The sequence below is a fragment of the Phalacrocorax aristotelis genome, chromosome 6 (assembly GCF_949628215.1).
Source record: "Phalacrocorax aristotelis chromosome 6, bGulAri2.1, whole genome shotgun sequence".
NCBI classification, from domain to species: domain Eukaryota; kingdom Metazoa; phylum Chordata; class Aves; order Suliformes; family Phalacrocoracidae; genus Phalacrocorax; species Phalacrocorax aristotelis.
The window spans coordinates 51,075,941-51,100,556 of record NC_134281.1 but is presented as its reverse complement, the minus strand read 5'-3'; the positions used below and the strand labels follow the sequence as shown (position 1 = coordinate 51,100,556).

Sequence of the window (24,616 nt, the reverse complement as noted above, 5' to 3'; positions counted from 1 at the left end):
TAGGTGAGCCTGCTATTGTTTTATGCCTTCCTCATAACCGCCATCTCTGGTCTGTTCATGTCTATACCCGTTTATTCCTGGAGTGGTGTCTCTAGAAGGGAATATTTCTGCCCCTCGCCCTGAATGAGATTTGTACAAGAGACTCGCTTGAAAGCCCTGGCCCATCTAAATTCTTTCTACTTTTTAAGTAATCTCCTGTAAAGTCTTTAGTGATGTCCTTTACAATTATACAATTTTGAAAATTCTCCAGGATTGCTTAAAAATGCTGTGGCCCTCAGGGACTTGCTCTTCAGTCATGTTTTCCTGTCTGCCTCTCTGTATTGCTAGTTTCTTTACACTTATATAATGAGCTCTTTTTGGCAGCCTTTGGCACTGTGAACGCTGATCTGTGACTGAGGCTCCAGGTGCACAGTAATACTAACAAACAATAAAGGTGGGAACTTAACACAAGGAAACCTGATTTCCAGCCTGGACCCTATGGTTTCCACCTCCATGCCAGGAGGTGATGAGATACTGAGGGAACATTTCCTAAGCAGTTTTCACACTTGCTTTCCGACTTATTATCATTATGATAATCAGGAAGAGAGATACTACACCTTCAGAGGGCCACCCTTAAGCACTGCAGCAGAGAACGGGGATGCCCCCAACATTAAACTATGAGTCTGAGCTCCTGAATCTGGCAGGAAAAGCATGCCTTCCCTCCCAGTGCCTGCTGCTCCTCGGGTGGCTGCCTGTCTTCTCCCAGCCTAAAAAGGGACAGTGTTCCCCGACGGGAAGTAATTGCTTTGGAAACCTTGCTAAACATCTGTGTCCAATCAGGCTGAACATCCACACCAGGCGTAGCAGCGGCCTGCGGCCGAGCATCAGCAGTAGCGCGGAGCCTTGGAAGGGACTGCGCTCCTGACGCTGCGGCTCCCGAGGGGGTTGCGTCAGGGGAGCAGCCTCCCAGGGCTTGCAGTTGTGGTGGCGCTGTGTTTTGTAGCTTGCCAGTGACAAGCTGCAGAACAAAACCACAAGGCTTGAGATGTAGCTCAAAACTACAGGGTTTGTAGAGCCAAACCACAAGGCTTAGAATTTCAATAATTATAAGCCAGGAAAACAGTTTTTAGTTCTTCAGCCCTATGCAAGGCTTTGCCTACTCTATAGGTGGAAGTATGAGAGCTGTATGCTGAGACTCCACATTTCTCCCTACAATTGTTTCAGAAACTACAGAGGGAAAACACACCAAAATGAAAGATTACCCCAGGTGTCCCTCAATAATAATCTTAGGGGAACTGCCCAGAAAAGTTACAGGGAAGAACACAGAGCAAATAGAAATGAGACAGAAGGGAGAAACCAGAGCAATTTCAGAGCAGTGTGACAGCTGAGGAAAATGCCTAAGGAAATAGCCTGGGTGAATGACAGGATAAACAGCCACACAGAAGGGGCCGAAGCTGACAAGCGGAGTTCCCAGCAAGGGATAGGGTCCACACTTATTTTGCACTGATGTTGAACTAGCCGAGAGGAGCTCAGGTACAGTCCTAGTGGTTCATACAGCACTGGGAGAATGGGCAACTATATGCTTAATCTCTTTCTGAACAGCTCAAGCAACAGCAAAGAATAAAAGTCTCAAATGTTTGTAATCTATCTTCTTTTTATTTTCTCTTTAATGTTCTTGTGTAATGTAAAAGCCATGTAAAACCTACATAAATCCCCAAACTTATGTAGAATCTCCTATGGAGTGTGAGTCCAAACAAAAGGCGTTTTTTGACCACTTTAAATAGCTCGCAAACATTTGGTTTGAATTGTTTGTTAGATTTAGGCAATGCCATATTTAGAGTCGCACGTGAAGTTGTAATTAAATTATAAATTTATTTTAGTTTCAAGGTCACATGCTATTTTTCCAGGGTGTGCCTGCTTAAGCCCATGATAAGATGGTTTCACTGAATGAGTAGCTGTTCAGGATTTTTGTTTATCATCGTCATTTCTGTGAGACCTGGAGCATGCTTAATGCAAGTGGAATCTGTGATTTATTTATTTATTTATTTATTTTCTCTTCCCTCCCTCCCTGGAACCAAAAGGCCTCTGCTTTACATGTGCCTTTGGGAAATTCCAAAGGTTTAATATTTATCCAATTTGTAATGAATTTTCACAAGGAGCAAAACTCAGCTGACATACCAAATCCCTCGGTCAAATGGATGTTGGACTTTATTAACATTTGTGAAGTTGATTTTTTTTCTCTAATTTTTTTTTAAAATTGTGGGATCACTCAGTGGCTGAAAATGTTGTACTGTGATGGAAAGCGTTGGACTGCTCTGACACCAGGCATTCTAATTCAACTATGATGAAAGAACATGAGTGTTAATTAGGATTTTTTTCTATTTAGGGTCCTGAGAGCACATTGCCATTGCTGAAATGTGATCTTAAACTCACAGGATCCTTGCCCTGGTCAGCAAAAGTGTATTATGTTTGGGCAGTTTTGAGGGGGCATGTGGGATCAAAACAGGATAACAATGGCATTTGGCTGTCTTAGACTGTTGGTTCGGATAACAGTGTGCATCCTCGTCAAGTTTGCTGCTGTGTTAATGCCTTTTGTAGCAAGAGCCATCTACCAAAGTTTCATTCTTGAGGATCTGAAATCCAGTGTCTAAAGATAACCTTCGTATTGTTCCATAAAGAGGCCTAAACACCTGTAAGGTGTTTAGCACCACGTGGTGCGAGAGTTCATAGGAGCTGTGTGCAGTACAAGTAGATTGTGAAATGCAGCAGGCATCGGCTGTGGCAGAACTGCTGTCGATAACTACAGAGGTGATCACCACCAGGCAGGGGAGGCTCCTGAGGATTTTACAGGGGATCATCAACATTTTTTGACAATGCCTTGAAAGCAGCTGTAAAGTCACTGTCATGCTGCTAGCAACCCAAAACTGGTATAAACCATTACTTCCAAAGCACGTGCTTTTTATGTAGAGTGTAATGTCTGCATCTGTTGCTTGTCATGGAGATCGCAAGGAGGATGGCTCAATGCTGCGAGGAGGAGGTATTCAAACCGACTACCCTGCCAAAGCTGTCCATTGGCACATTAGTATTCCTGCCACCCTCCCTGTGCCTTGCTCTGAATTTTTAACCCAAACAGAAGTGAAACATTAGGATGTAGTTGTTCTGTAAGCCCTGTGAACACAGAGCCTCTGGTTATTTTGAGGGCAGTACAAGCTATACCCGCTAATACCTGGACCAGCAGGAGCAATGATATGTGGCGGAGTGGCACAAGCCCCTCTCTAGGCAGGGCTGTCTAGCAGGGCAGCAGTATGCAATGCCAGTGTTCTCCCATGTTTGCAGGGTGAAGACTTTAATTAAAAAACAATCTATTGCATAAACATGAAGTACATACTTAGTTGTTTTTTCTCTTTTACCATGAACATGCAAGACTCTTCACAAGACAAGATGGCACCTGTATAAACTTGCAGCTTAATTCACATAAAATCTAATAAAAGACAATAAATCTAGGATAAGGTGGGCAGCATGTAGCTCACACTGCAAGTAGAGCTGTACGGTCATTTTTAACTCTTTGAATATTCTTAAAAGTATTTGCTATCCAAGGATACATACCCTTGGAGGCAGGCGGGAGTGATGACAGCGTGTGCTGGAATGCTTAAGGCATTAACCAAACTAGCTGAAGTGCCAATAAGAGTGGAAAGATGGCACTAGGGAGAAGGTCATTTGTGCTGAAGCCCAGGCCTGTCTGTATTGTTCACACTTGTCATGCAGACTAGCTCAAGTGCATCTGCACATGCTGCTGTCACCCCTCCAGGATACATCTACCCACTACAGCATTGTTCTAGTGCCTTATGGCAGTGAGCAGGGACAGTGGGAGCTGCTGCCAGCAGTGCATTTTAATAATTTTTTTAAAAGAGTAATAGCAATCTGCTATCTGTTGTATGTAATTGTTTGTTGTTTTATCCTCTTTTTTTTTTTTTTTTTGTTACCAGAGTGCCTCTGATGGCTTTTGGAAGTCAGTGGCAACCCGTGTCCCAAGAGAACCTCATGAGATACGTATCCTGAATCCCTACTTCATCCAGGAGGCAGCTTTCAGCTTCATTGGACTGCCTTTCAACAATGGCCTGATGGGCAGAGGGGTAGGTATAAAGTAAAGCAAGCAAAACCGTGGGGAAGGACAAGAGACCAAGCAGCAGAGTACGCTTCTGCTGTTCTTACTTTTCCTCTGGGCCTCTGCTGTTGGACATTGAAGGGAAGGGACTTCAGCTCTGTTACAGACACAGCACTCAACCTCCTTCAGGGCCAGGCAAGATCCTTCCTTGGAACACACTGAGGATTTTGTGGGGAATCACGAACATTTCAGCAGTGCCTTGAAAGCAACTGTGAAGTTGCATCCCAGACTTATAGTAAAAGAGTGTAAAAATTTGTTTTATGAGGTCTTTGGTAAGAAATTCCGCTCTTAGAGCGACAAGTTTTAGATGTAAGAGCTTACAAAAGAAATCAAAGCAAAACATAGTTTTAGGCCGTAGTTATTAACAAAATACCTTCATGGTCATTCTTGTATCTCACCCCAGTGCAGCTTCTTGGAGTGTTAATGTGGAGTAGGTGGTGACTTGGGTTTTCTGGATTATCTCACACTGCAACACTGTCCTCAGAACCTATTTATATTTGCTCTACCTAATATATCAACCATTACAGAAAGTATTAATTGGGTGGCTAAATTACTCGTGTACACATGTCATGTAGTTGTTGACAGACCACATGTGACACTTTGGGGTGCCTTAGCACGGCTGGCAAACCCAGACAGAAGCACTTTTGCTGGACAAGGCCTGTTTGCTCTGCCCTGGCATTGTCCTTCCATTGTGGTCAGTACAGATTTGCCATGTTGCAGCAAGGGTTTGGACTCTTAATTATACCATGAAGTCTTCAGAAATATTAGAGCCGTTTGTTTTGTGCAGGTCAGATGGGTGGGTGCCTGGAGATAAGGAATTCACTTCTTAAAATGTGGTGTGCAAGATGTGCAGACAGGTTCAGCTACGTAGAATGGGTCTTTTTTTGAAATACGTTGCTGCATAGGTACATACAGAAGCTGTCATGGGGTTCTGGAAGCACTGGATTTTTGTTCTTTGCACTGAAGGTATCTTATCCCAAATATTCCTATGAGCTAGGAAGTAACTTACTTCATCTCTCTGCTTTCTCCAGTGCTTACCCTTAGAATGATGTGGTCTTGATTTGTCCTTCAGAAAATCAGGACTGCTGCCCCAGTAAAGGACAGAAATAATCAGACTTTTGCCTGTATTTTCTCCAGATTTGTTTTTGTTTTCAAACACATTATTTTAATACACAAGATATTACTTAAGCCGAGAGGAGAAGAGAGAATCCGGAAATGAAAATGTTGTGAACTGAAGTTTATGAGGTTTTGATAGGTTGTTTAACACACATCAGATTGGGAAATGAAGGCATCTTAATTGAAACCTGATGTTTCACTTCATGAAAGTCCATTTGAGCATTTAAAAATAGTTTATGGAGCTTTAAGGCAAGCAATCTTTGCCCGTGACCCCTGCTAGATTGTGTAAATTGTAGTTCATTCCTTCAGATGGGTCAACAGGAGCTCTGCAGGTGTATCTGTGGGGCTGGGACATTAGTATACCCTGTGCGGTCTGTGCAAGGACACTGTAATACAGTGATTCTGTCAGTGTTTAAAAGCAGAGAATATTTCTAGCCTGTAGGTACAAATTTTACTGCAGCCATCAATTATGGACTGCTGTCGTGGAGCTGCTGGGACTTGACGCTTTAGTGAATGCTGCTGCATCAGTGCAAAGGCTCCGAGAGAAGCTACTGCCACCAGTGTAAAGAGCGAAGAAGAGTCTGGGTAGGATCCTGGTGACACAAATTTGCTACAGACCTTTTTTCACTGAGAGTTTAAATGGGAAGAGTGGAAATCAGAGCCTGTAGACCAAGAATCCAACTCTCAGTAAAGATTTGAGAGAGATCCAGTAAGATGAGTGATGCAGCTAGAGCAAGGAGAATTGCTCCGCAGGACACAGTGCGACCCAGCAGCCAAGGAGCGTAGCTGGTTGGGTGCAGGGTCATGCTTTTAGATGTGCGAGGCAGCCTGGAAAACATTACTCAGGGAAGAAGCACATGAACATGGAAGAGGAGAATGCTGAGGTCTAGTAAGCAAAAGCACAGCGAGCAGTATGTGTCCTGAGTTTCTCCTGGGAAAGCGGGATGGGGCAGATTGGTGGCCCCGCTCTGCAGTGTGCTGTGGTATGTTGGGCAGGCTACACACAGGAGGATCAAGGCTGGGGGTGCCTTAGTAATCAAGGCCAACACAAAATCCTCATAAAGAGCAGTAATATTCCGCTCTTCTGTGGTTCTGATGCCTAAATAAACTTCAGTGCTTCTCTTGCACACCACATATGGTAACAATGTGCTGCCAATTAACTTTGTAATTTGGGGGCTTTTTCAGCAGGGCTGAGGAGAGCTAGTAAAATAGTTTGGGGCTGATCTCAAAGCATTTTTCCCAGGATTCAATAAAGGGTGAATGTAGTAACATCCTCTGCTTTGATAATATAATTTGGGGCAGATGGTTCTGGAGGATCATGGCAGGGTACAACTCAGATATATGGTCTGATTACACTTGTGGCATTAGTAGTCAAAAGTCTGAGCAAGGAGCGAAACTGGTCACCCACAATGAACAGCGACTTCTCTCTGGGACCAGTAAAGCTTTTCAGGAGTTCTCTCAATCCCTTTACTGAAGTCTTAAGAAGAGGGAGAGCTGTTTCCTACTACACATGGACTTCTCTTTTCTTGATACTAGCTGATGTTAAAGAAAAACTTTAGAATCCTGGCAATGTCTGGAGAAAATTAAATGTTAATGCCTGAAGATGGTTTAGCTAGTGAAGATCCCCTCTTTGATTAAAGAGTTCTCTGAAGGAATGGGGTGGAGGTTCAGCTGTCTTACTAGCTAAAGGTATATGTATGTGATTTAGGTTTAGGTAGAAGTTCTGTGTATACAGCTCTTTTGGGCTTGAAACCAGACATCACTGGTATTGCAGCTGGTAATTCAGGTATGCAGTAACCTACCTTACACTGCCAACAGCTTACTGGGGGACAAGCATGAACGTCAGTTCAGAGGCGTCATTGCCTGTTGCATGTACAGCACTAGGGATGGTTATTGCCATGGTGCTTTTTGCTGCATAGTGAATAGTCCCATCTACTCAGTAGCGCTCAGAGCCATTGGAGCAGTGGCTTTCTGGCTCCTGTGGGAGCCCTAAGCATGGTGTGAGGTGGCCATTTCAGATTACACAAATTACCAGGACTGAGGGCTCAAGCGCAGACTGTGGTGTTTGTTTCTCTCTACTGGTGCTGTGCATCCATGGAACTGCTTGTGATTTAACTATTTATGAGGGTTAAGTTCTGCTGCCCAAAACTGTAAGCCTTTGGTGGTTTGTGTACTGGAAATGGCTGAATCTATAGACCTCTTATTAAAGAGATAAAGCATCCTCCTCTGGACTTCACTCAGCCTCAGCACCAACTTGATGAAGGAGGAGCCATGTGCAGGAGGTGTTGTCAGGCACCCAGCCATGGATTAGCACCTCTGCAGAGTGCTGACAGCCTTTGTGCACTCAGGAATTAACCTCTCATACTGGAGTGTTAGCACATCCTGCCCCAGGGCTTCTCTTTGCTGTTATGTGGTTTTGCCTGTGGGCAAGCAGCCTTTCTGGATATGGCAGTGGTGACCCTTTGCTCCCCAGGCAGCTTTTCAGCTCCCCTGGCTGGTCATAATGACCCTTTCTCTCATTAGTACTGGGCTGCCCTGGTGTCAGCAAGCTTTGTCTCCGGGGCTGTTCTTGCTGGACTGTTATTGTGTGAAGGCCATGTCTTGGGACCAGTTGGGACTTTATGAAGCAGAAGGGAGGAGGGGGATGTCAGGAGCAGAGCAGTCTGCCACTCCATCCTTTCCAGCTGCATGCTTCTTTTTTTGCACTCTGATGGCATCTTCTAAGGCCGGTAGAGGGACAGATAAAGGGCCGCTGCAGTCAGTTAGATATAGAGACTTAGCGTCATTGTTAAGCTTTGGGTTTGCAAGACAGCACATCTGCTTCATGGGCTGGACCGTTCAATCTATTACCACTGGAGAATGATCAGTCCATGAGCTGCTGGGGAATGGACAATCAGACAAGCCATTACAGGGTAGCAGGTAAATGCATACCAGCAGTTCTTGGTAAATGCCCAACCACATGCTTCTGCACATGAAAAATGCAAAGCAACTGAAGGGAGTTTACTTTTCAATGAAAGAGTAGCCTATGTACTCCCATTTAACATCGGGTGAAGCATGTATGTGGTTACCATAGAGCAGCTAGCATGTAGTAAAGTCTTGCCCTTGCTTGCCCTCCGTTAAATTGTTAGGTCCTTAAGAAATACTCCCTGCATTGCCCAGGAATCTGCTCTATGGCAAATGGTAAATCAGAGCTTGTGCATCAGGTTAGATGTGGTCAGATATTTGACTTGGGCTAAGTCGTATAGGAGCTCAGCAGTTAAATGGCAGAACAGAAACCTGCTGGGCAGCTAGCTTGTCCTGCCTCCAGCAACAGGCCTCTGGCCCTTCCCTTTTGCTCTGCTGCAGACCGCCGGTTCTGGAGACTCTTTCCTGCTTACAGCAAGGGATAACTAGGGGAGGTGAAGGAATAGTGTTGGGCATGCTCTGCTTTTTCTTTCAAAGCCAAATATTGCAGCTGATTCTGTGCATGGATGGAGGTGGCTGTGGGAGCAGCACTGTGGGTTGGAAGCTCCTGTGACAGGGACCACTTTGCAGGTACTTGTCTGCTCACAATAAGTGATGCTAAATTGCTTTTTATGCCATATTTCCAAACTTGCCAGCTAAGGGAAGCAAAGAGTAGGTTTGGGATTGTTCCTGTGCAAACATAAATGGACAAAAAGAAAACACAGTGACTGTTGTATATAGCATGTGGTGGATATTATAGTTTCCTTCTGTATTTCTTTCATTTTGACTTTATTGATGTTAGGCGATCAGTTCTGTAACTGATAAACTAAGGTAGCAGTTTTTCCTAGGTGAGCAATTTTTCAAGTTTTCCCTCAAATAAGTTAATATAGTAGTCAAATTAATTTGAATATCTAGTTGCATTATTGCTTTTAGGGAATTTATTCTTTAGCAATGCTTACCCTTTTAGTGAAAAAGGTAACAGTTGGAATAGTCAGAACAATCCAATATGTCTTATCCTGAGCTAAGTAAAATCCCATAAATAACTGGAATTCATTTAACATGTTAAGGGAGTCAAATATTTCTAAAAACAGATTTACAGCAGTCATTTCCTTCCAGTCCAGCAGGCAGTGAGACAGGAATGACCCGGCCATGGAATGAAAAGCAGCAAGAGCTTTTCACATACACCAAGCAAAGAGTCATTACAGTCCCCTGGATCTCCAGCACAAGCCCATGAGGTGATGCTCAGCCTCCATTAAGTCCAAAGGAGGGCTGGTGTTCCTTTCTGCTGACTGTTTTTTTTTTCTAGTGTGAGTAGAAGTCAGTCCTGAAAGCTTCTTCAAGGGGACCAATGGAAGATGAAACAGCAGTGTCTTGAGGGGAATACTTTTATCCTTCCCCTTGCAGCAGAGAACAGTGTAGGAGCATTTAGGAGAACCTGTCCTGTGTTGGTCTGTACTGCTAAAGGCATTTCTGGTCCCCTGACCTGGTGGTGCAGACTGGCAGTGCTTGTACCTCACAGAGCTTGCAGTGATCCCTAACACAGCACAAGACCAGAGATCTTTGCCTCTCTTGTCTTTATGTTTTTCTCACCCAGGATCCACCATGCACGTGCTCACCTCACCCATGGAGGCCGTGTGCCTGTGGGCCCCTGGAAGAAGCCGTGCTCTGGGTGCACAGGCAGCCTTTGCCCAGCAGTGCTGTGGTGACGTGTCACTCACCGTTGCTGTGTTTGCTGCTTCTGTTTGCCAGATAGCCTTTCGGTGCTTTCTGGGGTCTCGCCCTTCCCATCTTTCCCTAACTGGTAACCACTAGTTCAAGTCAGAAACTCCTAATGGCCATATCTGGAGCAGCGGTCCTGCTGGGCCACTCTAGGCAGCCTCATGATGTGGCCTAGCCTGCATTGGCCAGTCTTTGTGCAAGCTGCGAGGTGTCCCAGGAAGCTCCTGCCTCGGCACTGGCCACTGTTGGGCTGCCATTCTTCAACCATTTGGTTGAAAGCAGCATTGCTTGGTGGTACAAGAATACCCAGGCACATAGAGGGCCATGAGCAGCAAGACAGGCTTTGAGCTGGTCCAACCCCAGATTAGTATTCCTGAGGTGGGATGTTGGGACTTTGGGTTTTTCCCTTAGCAATGGCCTAGAATAACAAAAGGCATGCTCAGTTGTTTGAGAGAGTTCTATTTTCATAACACAAGAGGTGTGGTGGTTGCTTTGGTATGTCATTGGGGCATGGCACAAGGGTGTGTGTGGTGAGGTAGCACTGACGCATTGTGCAGGGCACAGCAAGGCAGGTTTGGCACAGCCACGTCCATGATGCCAAACTTCTTTTGGAGTGATCTGTCCCACAACTTGCCCTGAAGGTCAGACAAGGTTCATTAGGTCCAGATTAGAGCTTAGCAGCAAACAAATTTATATGCCTGTGTACAATGAGGAGAGCTTGGGAGCTGTGTAGGTGCAACAAGAGAATAATTATAACCGTTTCCTCTCTCTGATACATGTCCACTCTCATTTGCCACTTCTCTGCTGAGAAGAGAGGAGAGCCTTTTCCCTGGACCTGGAGAATGCTGCCCAGTTGGCTTCTCTGCAGCCCAGCCTGGGACACATCCCTAGATCCTACAGGTCCTTCTCTTTCCTGTGCCGCAAGCCGGACATGAGCCAGTGCTTCATTTTCAACAGGAGGAAGGAGTAGCAGAAGCTCAGCAGGCTGTCACAGGAGAAAACTGCTCAGTTTCTATAGTTTAAACCAAATCGGTACCAAAGCACTCCACTGGCTTATAAATGACATGTAGTTAGCTGGCAATCATGCTGCTTTTATACTTCTGTTCAAGCCAGCTCCTTTTTTTTCAGGTGTCTCTAATTCCCCAGTCACAGTTTTATCTGTCTCATGGTTGCAGCTTCTTTAACGTAAGCAGTTTGGAGCAAATGCCCAGTTATGTGTATTTGGTCCAGGCCCCTGTGGGTGCACACAGTTTGTACTCAGGTTCTTCTCTTAACAGGTGCTGTTATCCATGCCATTTACTAAGGGTGGGTTCTGCAAGCACCCCCATGCTCTCCTACCAGCTACTGCCCTCAGTAAACAGCAGGGATGATAATTTTTACAGTATTTTCTAGGTGGTCCTCTCTAGCCCACAGGGTTCTGACTGCAGCAGTGGGACATGAGGCTGCATCTCAGCAGTGAAGGCGTGAATGGATGCAGATCTTTGTCTTCAAGGGGGACACACACACACGCTAGGCTATAGCTACTGTAGTATTGGAGAGTGCTAACTTCAATAAGGCATAATTTAATTCAAAACTGCCGTCAGATCATCATTTCTGAATGTGATTTTAGGGCAACACAAAACTATTTTGCTAAGGATACCATGTGATTTTTCTGATAGTTGTAGGGGCCAAGCCAGATACATCTACTACAGCCCAAGAGGTTAGGAAGTCTTTGGTATTTAAATAATTTTTGAGAGGAGCAGGTGGTACTGAGATACTGGCATGTCACGTACTACTGAAGAACAGAAGCAGATGAGAAAATTATCTCCTGTTCTTCCATAAAGACCATTGGAGATATTATACATAGAAAAAAGTCAGGCAGATATTTGGTGACCAAAGGAAAGTTCACTTTTGATTTCTGTAATCTGTTATTCTACGAACAAAAATAAGAATATGCTTGAAAGAAAGTTATGGTGGTTTGGCAGTCCTCCCGTAAGGTTGGGTAGTATGATTAATTCTCTGTGGTTTGTAAAACTCACATTAGAAAAAGTTAGCTCTTAAACGTTAACTTGGCCAGTGAAATTCCCTCCAGGCAAAGACCCTGCGTCTCCCTTGAGTTGTACCGTGGGAATGGGCCCAGTGCAACTGTGGGTGGTGTTAACGCCATCTTATTCCCAACGACGACACGTTCTCAAGCACGTAACCATCTACTCACTATGTTTTGGACACTGTAACTACAGCTCAGCTGAGGGAAAAGGTTTTGTGGCAAGTCCACTTACCAGCTGATGCAATTCCAGTGACATCCGAATGTCATCTCTTATGTAAAACATAAAGCTGAGAATATCTGAATTTGAACTGCCGTTCCTGGGAAGACAGGATGTTTTTGCATATTTTGAAGTTTCAGGGAATTTTCTTATCCTTGCCTAATAAATGTTTTCCTTTTTTTTTAAACCCCGCCTTGATATGTTATGGCTACCAGTGAATTAACAATTCACTGAAGTAACCAGAATAAAATCAATTTTGTTTGTGGTGAGTATCAATTTAAATTAAGCAGTGAGAACAAAACGACTGCTGGTTTTCCTAACATCTGGAGCTGGCACAGGAGGACGTAGTAGGTCTTTTCGTTTCAGATGTGTGCTGTTAGAGTAGCACTGCAAATGTTTGAATTTAGTATCTCACTGATTTAGCCATAAGCAGTTTTTGCACATTTGTCTTCAGGTTAGTGTAATTCCAGTGTACGGTAGTGGAGTTCTCCATAGCACGTGGGTTGTACTCCGAGCTCTGCACATCTCAGCTAGGGTTTGGGTGGCATTCTTTGCTTGGAAAATGTTGGTCTTGGGACTGGTCACACAATCAGAAGTGAGCAGGGCAGTGTGTTGCCAAAAGCGGGTTCCTTTGAACGAGAGGCAGAATCTCAAAACATTGTGTTCCCAGTCTGTCACAAACATCAGGTGAAATGCAATAGCATGGCTCACCGGTTCAGGGTGAACCGTTTTAAATGCCAAATATAAGCGTGCAGCTGGTTTCTATATCTCAGCTAAGAGGCTGTCACCCTTGGTGACTGTCTGAGCATGTCCTCTGAATTCGTGATACTTTTGATATGGTCCGCATTGGATGCTCTACAAATGAAGATAAGATGTGTGGGTGGATTTCTCAGCCTCACCCTAGCCCCTGGGGTAAGGCTACCTCTGGATTCATCTGGCTAAAAGAGAGCTAACAGAGTCTGTGAGCCTGGGTTTTACACTGGAAACACTCATCTATCACAAGCAGTCATGTCATCCAAATGCACAAGAGGAGCTGCAACCGTACAGCACCGCTGTCATAGGGCCTCACCAGAAGCCAGATGAAATGGGAAGGGCTGAAGCTGGACCTTGGTGCAAATGGCAAGTCAGCGTTTGGGAGAGGATGGTCAGGGTGTCCCTGCTCAGAGTTCTAACACCTGTCTATGGCTGGTTTCCTGCTGCTCCTCATCTTCCCAGTATGCTGTAGCTAGGAAGGGTATGGCACAGGCCAGAGTGGCCTTTGCCTGTGGGGGTGCCCCTGGGCAAAGGAAGGGCTCTCAGTGCACACTGCTGACTGGGTCTGCCTGATCTCTCCATCTCCCAGAGCTGTTTAACGGCCTCCTTAAAATGCTTTTGGCATCAGTAAAATAAAGAGTTTGTACTGTTCTTCACTTCTGCTCCCGTGTGGTGGCCCGTTTGGATAAGTATTCCTTCTTAGCCTAGCTGGAAGCCAGTAATGTGCACAGAATTGTAATCCAGTATTTACGTCTGTTTTAATGTCAGAAAACTAACGTATCAACTGTAATTCATACTCCAGCTCATCTGTTGCCCCATTCTCAGGATAGCAAAGTTGTACAAGGGAGTCTGACCATTTGCATTAATCCGTCTGCCCTGCAGTACTCCCCTGGAGAGTCAGATCATAGAGCCTCAAATAAGAGCAGCTGCTTTTTTGCTAGATGTTTTGCAGGAAGCTGGCTGGCATATGATTTTCTTTACAAGTTGGGAGGCTATTGACCCCATCAGGCAGCTGATGTGCAGTTATAGCCAAATACCCTGTTACTGATTTTCTGATTAGTAGCAGCAGTGCCCCTGTGAGCAGAGACAGTAAGAGGAAATCTTTGGTTATAGAAATGGCAACCTGCTAATGACTTCCATTCCTGCTTTCTCTCCTCTCAGAACATCCCCACCTTGGGAAGCGTAGCAATAACCATGGCGCTGCACAACTGTGATGAGGTGGCGGTAGCTGGGTTTGGCTATGACATGAGTTCACCCAATGCACCGCTGCACTACTATGAGAACATCAAGATGTCTGCCATCAAAGAGGTAGGGAGCTCCTGCTGAGCACATCTTCCGCCCAAGCCTGCTGAACGCCCCGACTCCAGAGCCTGACTGGGATGGTGATGTCAACTTACAGCTTGCTTGTATGGGTCAAAACACAGCTCCACCCATGCATTTGCCTGTAAAATTCTAGACATTCTCCCAAGCGCAATGTGTGTTAAAAATGGTTATTTCTGCTGGGAAAAGTTCTTTGGAATGTGTATATAATGTTATTCCTCCTTTGAGCAGCAGGGAAAAGATTCATATGAATGTTAACTTGAGTAGGGTGAAAGGGAGCAATTCTGCTCTGGGGTTGAAAAGATGTGGCCACCTCCTGCTTTTTGATCCATTGTATTGCTCTCTAATCCATAGGCTTCTTTTGCTAGATGATCCCCTCCTCAGCCCCTGTGAAATGTGGGGGAGGTGAGATTAGCCCGAGCATGTTAGCTCTCAGCTGACTGTTCAGTAGCAGTTTGCTAGTGTAAACACATCATGGCTCTGTGGAGGCTGCTCTTTAAAGCCAGATCTATGTTAGAAACATTTTCTGGTACTATCACAGTGAGATGAACAGCATTTTTAGAGGAACAAAAGTTCTTGTGTTGGTATAATGCAGTAGTATAAAGACACACTTTCAGGTCTATCCATTCCCTGTACCAAACTAGAGCAAACTTGGGCACTGGCCAAAGCTTCTGCAGTGGGAAGGTTTGCTGCTTTTTTGGTAGAACTCAGTCTTTCCCAGCTCAGATGTGGCCCAGGTCTTTGTAAGATTGCTTCCCTCTCATCACTGGCTCCTATGTAGGGAAACTTTCTCCATCCTACTCCACGTTGCAAAAAGTTGTATTGTTCATGGACAGTAGCTGTCTCCTGGCACTTTGCATTTGTTCACCTCGAGCACTTTGCCATTGATCCAGGCTAGGAGGGAAGCTGGAAAGTTGTGTTTTTCTAAATCACAAGATTGTACGTGTCTTGGGACTCTCACAGGCTGCAGGCTGCATGACCCTAGGCAGACTGAGAGGAATTAGAAATCAGTGATTAGTCAGCTTGAGAAATGAGAAGAGCGTGTCTAATTATCAGAGTAATGAGGCTTTGGAACAGCCTCTCAGCAGCAGCCAAGAGAACAAACTGCTTTTGGGAAAAGGCTTTGAGGAGGTCCCTGATATATCAAGGGACTGGACATTGTGGCCCTGAGCTACCTTCTGGGTCTGTGGAGGTAGCAAGAAAATCTGATTTGCTGAATGGAATAACCATGGATTTAATCTGTTCTTGATGGGAAAGTGAGTGCCTGTTTACAGGATTTAAGGGGAATGCCCAGAGAGGAAAGTGGAATTGAGTCACTAGGTATAGAGGTGGTGTCTGGCTTGTGAAATCCCTGAGTGGAAAATAGCTGAGGAATATCATTCTAGCAGTAGTAGTGGAGATACCGGCATTGGCGTGCCCAGTTCTTCGCTGGGCATCTGCTTATAACCACTGCCTGAGACAGGACCCTGTGCTACCCAGGCCCAGGTCTGAGTCCGTACAGCTGGTTCTTTAGTCTTCCAGAAAAGACATGACTATGCCAGAGTGAAAATTAATGCAGATGCCTGGCTCCAGCAGTGGGTACAGAGACTGTTCATGAAAGTTTTGTCTCTGTGGTGCCACTGTGTCCACTCTGGTGAGTCAGCTACCCTTGGTAGAGAATCAGCTGTTCCTACTGTCTCATAAGGATGTCAGTCCCATGGTCTGCTCTTGGGCATGGAGATGTTCACGGTGAGTGTCCTGTGCCAAGACTGTTTTGCAGCCTGGTAGGTGTCTCTGAACTCAAGGACACCTACACAGGAGCTGACAAGAATGAAGTCTTCTTGGTCTTGATCCTTACATGGATCAATGGGAAAAGTTGGCAAAAAGATTTGGATGACAGTGTCTCTGGTTGAAGTTGACAGTCCAGATCACTTGGATCTTTGATGCTGGAGGCAAGCACCCTGAGTGGGATGCAGAAGCCAGTGGAAGACAGGAGGGTATCACTCTTGGACACCGTATGTGGCCTCAGGAATAAACCATACAGGGCAACAGATAAGGATGAACATGTGAAATGCAACCAGCAGGGTCTCCTAGAGAGACCAGTTGGTGTCTGGTTTGTCAGGCCTCTGCTGTCTGGAAGCTGTCAGTCGTCATGTCCAGGATGTTCTGTATGGAGGTGAGGGAGCGTTGAAAGGTTCTGCAGAAGCCTCACTAGTTCAGATGTCAGTGGATTTGTTTCTGCAGCCGGGGCTGTTGATGAGAGCTCTGCAGGCCAGCAGAGCTGGTTCTAGGAGGAAGGTTCCCGTTCCACTTGAAAACTGGTTATCTGATATGTGTCTGCTCATCTAATCCTCACATCCTCACCCACAGGCTCCTCTTACGTATCGCTGCCCTGGTACAAGAAAAGCCATCTGTTCCCAAGTATCAATAATTAACGTTCCTCCTGCCTCTGCCCCTCCCAATAGGACAAATTGTTTGTGATATTGTGGAATGTGAAGAGCAGAGAGAGGCTTGCATTTCTTTCTTTCCCATTTAATATTAATGGTAGCTGGTAATTGTTAGTCACCTGTGGATGAAGTTGAAAGGTGAAGGGTGTGAGAGTTGGGTTGTCTTCTGCAGTTGTCCTCAGAGAACACGCAAATGGAGATTTGCCCCAGTCTAGACTGGAAGTGCCCTGCACACTCTGCTTGAAGAGAGACCTGCATGTGGTTTGCAAATCAGGAGGCTGTCCTGCATTAGCACCTGGTGCCAAATGTTGCCCTTGGCACTAGTGAAAGAAGACTGACCCAGAGCCAAGGTCCACCAAAGTTCTTACCTGTTCCTTCTGCTCTGACATTCAAAGACCCAAAAGCATCCACAGCATTTTCCTCAGTGTTACTTTGGACCTCCAGGATTGTGTCCAAGTCTAGTTCTTCCTGGTCCTCCTCCACATTTCAGCCTCTAAAGGAGCCACTAAAGTAGCCTGTGCCTTGAAATTATGCAAGTATTGTCTTTGTCCTCTGTCTGGCCTGCAGACCCATGCAGACTGGAGTACTTGTTCCTGGGTAGGGGAGTGGAAAAGGTTTGCTTAACATAGCAACATCACAGCGCTGAAACAACTGCCATGGGATGCAGCTGTTCCACCATAACAAATATCTCAGGCAGGAGCCCCTGCAGTTTAACCAGGCTTTGGTGGGGCAGAACCTCTATTTCTGAAGTTCAAATCTTTTCCCTGACTGCCGGACTCCTCTAGCCTAGATGACCAAAAATCTTCAGTGTTTAAGCCTGGAGAGCAGCTGCAGGGAAGCACTCCAGCTCCACCCTGAAACTATCACTGTCTTTACAGAGGAAATGTAAACACCAGCAGCGTCCTGGGTCTGGAGGTGCCACATGAGTGTATGTGGCTCATGGGAGGCTCCCCAGCAACATCCATTGAGCCCCTTCCTTGGCCTGGTGTCCACAGGGGCAACGGGTCTGCTGGCAAGTGTGCATCTTCTTGGTAAGGTGTGTCACTGATTTACACTTGAGGCCTGCTTGACATCTCTCTGGACACCCTTGAAACCCTGTGACTCATCTCCAAGGAATTTGTCCTGATTACATAAAAAAAAAGCCAGCAAAATGCACTCGCTTGCTCACAGCTGGGCGGAGATGCCTCTCCATGCCAAGACCGAGGTGATAAAATCTCTGTGGAAATGAACGTGATTTTTCCTGTTGCTCTGTGGGACTGGCGGGTGAATTTCCAAGAGGCGAAACAAGCAGGCCAAGTGTATAGTTTTGCTTAGTCTTTTGCTATCCCCGCCAGGGGTAAAAGCCCTCAAGGTCCAAGACTGTGCTGCGGTTGCTACCGCAGGAGGCAGCTGCCTCCACTGCCTCTTCCAGCATCTCAGACTGCTGAGGGCTGGGCAGGCGTTTCCTGCCCCAGAGGAAAAGGCTCTGTGAGGAGGCAGATGCTCTGGAGCTTCACCGGTGTTACCAGTCATGGGGAAGTATATGGTCTTGGAACCCTAGTCAGTAGTATGGCTGCAAAACACATATGGGTTCTCCTGTGCTTGTGAGCACTCATGGGAGTAAATTTCTCCAGTTTAGTCCTAGATGGCTTCCTTACCTTCTGCCCTGGGTAGGTCGGTGTGCTCCAGCCAGGGTATGTCCAGGCAGACCTGGTGGAGAAGACCCTTTTCTCTTCGTAAGCGTGCCCTGGAGAGCTGGAAGCACACTGGTGCAGTGTTTTCTGTTTCAGGCTGTGAGCTGGAAGATCAGTGCTTGCAGCTATACTGCCCAGCACCCTCCCCCTCGTCTCTCTTCTCCTCCCCATAGTGGCCAGGGCTGCACAGACTTCAGCAGGGGTTTTCTGGGTGGTATGAAGACACTCTGCTGTTCTCTGGTCTGTTACTGGGAGACTGCTGACGAGTAGACCCCATACTGACGTGTAAATTCTCACAGGTGATTTTTCAGATGCGATCCTGTCTCTTTCTTTTAACTTACAAAATGCAGAATGTCCAAGTGTGTCATCTCCCTTCAGTTACTATTTTCTCTATTCCCAGTAAATCTGCAACAGCTTTCGACCCTTGGCTGCTTCCATGAATACTGTACAGAAGATGATTGAGTCCGTGCCAAGGTGTCTGCTCACTTGTTTCTGTTTTCATAGCAGAGTCCACCAGAGCTGAATTTTGATATAGTTTATTGTATTTTTATTTCTTGCTTAGTTCCTGTAATGCTTCCTGCCCAAGCACTCCATAAAAGTATATCTTTATCACAGGTCTTCTATCGTATCACTGTCTTCTATTAATGTTAGAAGTGTCAGATCCACTGGGAACATAGCAAAGAGAACATAGTGAAGGAAACATGGAAATGGAGGTGAGGAAAAAGGGTATAATTTTAAAATAGAGTGAAGACTTCTCTGGATAAAAAAAGAATTAATCTGCCTATAAGGATTACAACAGACCTTCATTGCTAATGGCAAAACCAGGCTAGTGTTTCAGGCAGAAATTATTTCAGGATGGGAAAGTGACAGTATTCAGAATAGTAAAAACATATCCATAAGGAGTTGATGAAACTGAGATAGCAGGAGACTGTGCTAAATCATGGGAATGAAGCGCAAGACTGGCTCCCAGCATCCGTCCTCTGTGTGCTCTGCCCTGAGCCTGGCAGCACACAGCCTTCCCCAGCCTTGTGAGCCAGAGGTGAGCTTCAGTCTCCTGATCATATCTTGCAGGAGCAAGAATGTGACCAAAGAGTCACCTCAGATACAACACAGGGAGCACCCCGAGCTGTCGTCTCAGCAGCTGGCTGCAGACTGCCTCACACACTTGCGGTTGGTAAAAATGGAGAATGCATTGTTAAAAGCCACCCTTATCCATCCAGAGCCCATCTGCAGCATTTGTGTTGTGCAGTGGAGCTGCTGACTGGTCTCCTTTTCACTGTAGAAGCAGATCAAGTGCCAATGCCGATGTTGTTGGAGGTGTCAGCTCCTTTGATACAGCTGTGCCTGGCACTTCAGTGACTTGCTGCCTGACCCAAGGGGAAGGTGGCGTGACTGCCTTTGATGGCTTCTTTCTGATCATTGGCTCCGCTTCCCCAGCAGGTCTTTGTGGGATGCTGGAGGACACCATCTTGTAACACTTCTTATTCAGCCTGTGTAAGGGCTGTCACAGGGGCCAGGGGAGGTGGCCTGCAGCACACAGTGACACACAGCTTTGTCTCTGTCTCTCCCCGCCAGCAGCTACCTCTCAGAATAATCCACAAACATCAAGTTTGGAGACTTGGCCCATAAAGGCACAAACAATAGTGCTTTATCATCATCTGGGCTCTCTCTGTGAAGCCGTCCTTTGCATTTTAAATTAACACAAGTTGCCTGGGAGGGGGTGGTTGGACTGCTTCAGGCCTCCAAGCACCTTAAAGTTTGCGGTAGCCAACAAGAAGAACAAAACTCCTTTGAAAGCCAGGCAGATGTCTAGCCTGGTGATTTATAGACTGAAAACACAGCTATTCGAGCCTGGCTGATGAATTGCGATTGGAGTACAAGGAATGGTGCAGACTGAAATGGAGGTCAGCTTTGGAGGGGGAGGTTAGGGGCTGGGGCAGGGGGACCTCTGAAAGGGCAGTGCTTTTTCTTGGGGTCGGCAGTGATGACTGATGAGGTTTATACATTTTTGTCTTTGTTTAAAAGCCACCTGTTTGACAGCATTTTGGCTGAACGAAAGCCTCACATGCTGTTCCTGTGCATGAGGACTGTGTGTCTATGTAATAGAAATCTGGAAAAGATTGATGGAATAGCAGTCATGACCAGAGCACAGGTATTGACTTGTTCAGTAGGACAGAAGTATGGTAAGGCTTGTGGGGTACCACTATGCACTCATAACAGCAAGGAAGGTAAGGCTGTAGGATAGGCAAAAACAGAATTAGGGTTTGGACAACATCTCTGTAGGAAAATACAGTAAAAGATCTACAGGGGTGTGCTAGAACCCAATATTGACCCCAGTATTGAACCTAGACCTCTGTAGGGGTGCTAGGTAACACCAGGAATCGCACTGTCACAGATGTACATTACCAGCCAGTATTACTGTCAAGGGGAGAGCCCAGGTACTGTGGGATGTGTTAGCTAACACAGCTCTTCTCACCAACCGTGAGGGCACAAGGAGAGCTGATGGCCTTTCAGAACTGTTTTTAGCAGAGGGATGTTTTAGGAAGTAGGCTTTGATCTAGTGCCTTCGTGGTTAAATGAAATGGAAAGGCAACATGAGGGATGTTATAGCTCAGATTTTGCTTCCAGAAGGAGGGAGCTCGATAAGCAGGGCAGTATGTAGACTGCGGTGTGGCACTCAGCAGTGCTGGCAGAGTGCCCAGTGGAACTGGGACATGTGGGCAAACTGTGACCTCTCTGAATTTAGGCCTAGCCTAGGAGAACAGGCTACCAAAAGCAGATGCACCTGAAGAGCTTGTGGACTCAATGTAGACTTAAGATCCTTTTTTTTCTTCTGTCAAAAGTGCAAAACCTTTCTGCAGTTCATGTTTGCAGCAAGGGGGGAACTGGCAGGAAAAGGCTGTAGACATAACTTCATAAACAACTGCTTCACAGTGGTGTTAGAAATAACAGAGGAGTGTGAGAAAGCATGAGGCAGTGAAGAGACTTCCTGATGGTTGGAAGGGACAGGAATAAAGTGGAAACTGACAAAAGTTAAGCTAAATTAGGTCTTGCAAAGGAAACTAAACAAACTCTGGACAGTCCCACTGCCAAACAAATAAATGGAAACAAGGAAAGAATTACCAGGGCTGTGGCATCCAGGGAGGTGAAGGAAGCAGAAGTAGTAGGGGTTAAGGAGACAAAGTGGGAACTACATGAATGAATGTATTACATCCATAAGGGTGATATGATGAACATGAGGGAAAGGGTGGCTTACAGTGAGGAGCTCATAGAAACAGAGAATGGCTGGGTCAGCAGTGAAAGGCAAAAGCCGTTGAAGCTAATGCACTAGCTGTGAGAGCCTGAGAGATCTCTGTTCCAACCACTGCGCTGTTGAGACAATTAAGCTGCAAGTCCAGAGGAAAAGGTCCTCAATAAATCTGTCAGGTTACACGTGGTTCCACAGGATTAGACTGTAGTGGACATAATACCTCTTTTTCCTTTCTTTTTTTTTTTTGGGGGGTGGAAGTGAGGCAAGGAAAATAATCCTGTCAAATTCAGACCTCTTAATCTGACCTCAGAGGCACTTTTCAGAACTTCAGAGCAGACTTTAAATGAAAAAATATTTAAAACCTGAAAGTAAACACAGCATGGATTTACCAGAAGCAGGTTACCAAACCTAATTTGATACCTTTATTTTATTTAAAAAAAATTAATTCTGGGGACAGAGTGGTATCTCAGTCTGTCTGAAGTTCAGTTAAGCGTGTGATACTGTGCAGTATGAGATACTATTAGTTAAGCTTCAGAAGCTACGGTTTGGTGAAACACCTGTATGTGAATAGCATCTCTAAAGGAGAACACAAAGGGCAGCGCTGAATGGACAGCTGGGAGTTCCCCTGCAGGAGGTCATGTTTAGTGTTTGCTTTAATGATTTTTGGCACAGAAGGCAGTGGTGTGCAATTGGAATTTGTGATGATACAAAACCAGGTGTGGTCAATACAAAGGAGTACCAAAATACCATCCAGGAAGACCAGGAGCACCTTGAGAAAAGGAGTAAACTGGGTGGAATGAAACCTAAGAGAATGAATGGAAGGTCATGCTATTTAGAGCAATAACAGAAATTTTGTCACTAAACTGGGAAAGCATTATTTGGCAATGGCAGTAGAGGAAAATGCTTAGATAGGTATGAAGAAATCACAGGATCATTCAGGGTGCCAGGCTGTTACTGTGAAAGAAAAGGCATATACAGCTCTGGGAAGACGAATGGCCTCTTTTGGTAGAAGGAAAAAGAAAACATGGCTTGTTTAGCTTGGTAAAATGAAGACTGAGAAGAGATACAATTGCTCTCTCTGTATGTAATAAGAATAAGCAGGAGCTAAAAGAGCTCTTTCAAGTTTCAAGTAGGTATAAGAACGATGGGGCTTAAAGGAGCTGTGAGTAAATCTTTCCTAAACTCGAAAAGAGAAGGGTGCCCAGCCCTCCCTTTTGTTTCAGTGTGTGTGCATCCCGAGGGGTGCAGGCAGGCCGGGGCAGTCTGTGGTGCTGCCATGTCCCAGTGGATGGACTGAGAGAGAAGGGGGCAACAGGTCCTGAACGAGGCAGGGCACTGGTGTCATGGGAGGTGTACTTGGGAGGTGAAACTGCAGCTCAGGAGTGGCCATAAAACACCTAGTGTGTGTGGTCACCATACCAGGACCAAAGCAAGGGCATGGGCAAGGCAGAATCAAGAAAAATAAGCAGCTCTAGAGACAAGGCAGTGCAGGTTAAAGGTAGAAATAAATTAGCACCAATGGAGACTGGAAACCGACTGTTAGCAGTAAAGTAGCACTTCTTGCTGCTGCTGTGGTTTCTGTGCAGGTTTTCGGGGAGAAATGCTGCTAACTTGCAGAAATACGGAGGAGGTAGCAGAACTGAGAAACCTTCTGCTTTATAACTTGCTCGTTTTCTTGAATGCACTCCTCATTGACTTCACTCTCTCAGATTTAATTTTCCTGTGTTTTAAGATACTGCAATATACTAATAAGACTAATGTGCTCTGAAGCTGAGGCATTCCCCGATTGTAATTGATTACATATGGGGAGCTTACCTTCTTCCTGGGTTGGTCTCTGAAACATTTTCTTAGTCTTAAAATATTCTGCTTGGCTTCTCTTGAAGGCACAGAGGATGTTTTGTGCTTCCTTGTGGAGTCATCAAGAAAAAAAGGACGGGAGGTTTAGGGCTGCTGCATTTGCATAAGCCTGAAAGATGGCTTAACTTATGATAAATTTTGATCTAATAACTGTGACCAAGCGATCACACATCAGACCAATGCCACTTCTCTGGGCTGGACAGCCGTAACAGTGCATCTGCTGGCAGAGCGACTCTCCCCCTGCTGTTTCTCTCTCCACTGAAAAGAGCAAACACCTACTAATCACAGAGAGACCCAAAGCAAATCCCAGCCTGATCCGCAAACAACAAGGGCTCTGGAGCCTCCTGGGACGTTCCTGGTGGAGCTCCCAGAAGTTCATTACCCTGGCCGTGGGCTCAGACAAGCAGCCCGTTTGTTGGCACAAATGGGAACAAATAAGTGGGCTCAATGGTCTTAAGGGTCTTTCCCAACCCACATGATTCTATGATTCTAAGCTGTACCAGCCACCTGCTCAATGCGAGCGATGGAGCGGGGAGAGGGCAGAGCCAGTCTGCCAGGTCGCAGGAGCAGTGGTGGTAGTGACGTGCGGGGACAAGATGGTGGAGATGGCAGTGAATGCTCTGAGCTGCTCTGTTGATGTCTGGAGGTGCAGATTCATGAGAGAAGAGCTGGAGTTTTATGTTTGTGATGCTGAGGCGTAGCTTCAGGGCTTGGGGCAGGAGCTTTATGAATGTGAATAATCCGGCATACAGGGTAGGAAGTGAGACAGAATGGGTCGGTGTGCACAGGAAGAGAGGGTCAAAGCAGTCAGAAGGGACAGTGAGTGTTTTGCCAGCCCAGCCAAAGTGTATCCAGTGTCCGAGGGCAGGAGAAGGCTTCTTTGCAGTACTAGCAGGAATAAACCATCAGCATTGCAGCTGCTTCATGTAATCCTCCAGGTGTGGATCCTGCTCAGAGTGCTTTGCTTAAAATGTGAAATGAGCACTCTTGACAGCACAGCCCTGTCCATGGGAGCATGGGTGGCCAAAGCATTGGCTCTTTCTTACCATCCTGCTGCAGCTCAGGACACTGTGTCAGCTGAAAGATTTCCAGGATAACTTGCCCACGAGCCTGGTTACACAGAGCACCCCAGCTTACCCAGCAAAGGGTGGCAAAAGAGAACTCCCCCTTAC

At 45.9% G+C, this 24,616-nt stretch overlaps 1 protein-coding gene across 9 annotated transcripts in view; it reads left to right on the top strand.

Annotated features, from left to right (window-relative positions):
- The window catches only part of ST3GAL3 (ST3 beta-galactoside alpha-2,3-sialyltransferase 3), a 189,141-nt gene that overhangs the window by 157,170 nt on the left and 7,355 nt on the right, over positions 1-24,616 (top strand). For 6 of the 9 annotated variants that reach the window (XM_075097839.1, XM_075097840.1, XM_075097842.1 and 3 more), the window contains 2 exons: positions 3,966-4,112; positions 14,080-14,226. In XM_075097839.1, the coding sequence (XP_074953940.1) occupies positions 3,966-4,112; positions 14,080-14,226 (294 nt within the window). The remainder of the gene's footprint in view (positions 1-3,965; positions 4,113-14,079; positions 14,227-24,616) is intronic. The other 3 variants (XM_075097841.1, XM_075097843.1, XM_075097845.1) reach the window with 1 other exon arrangement.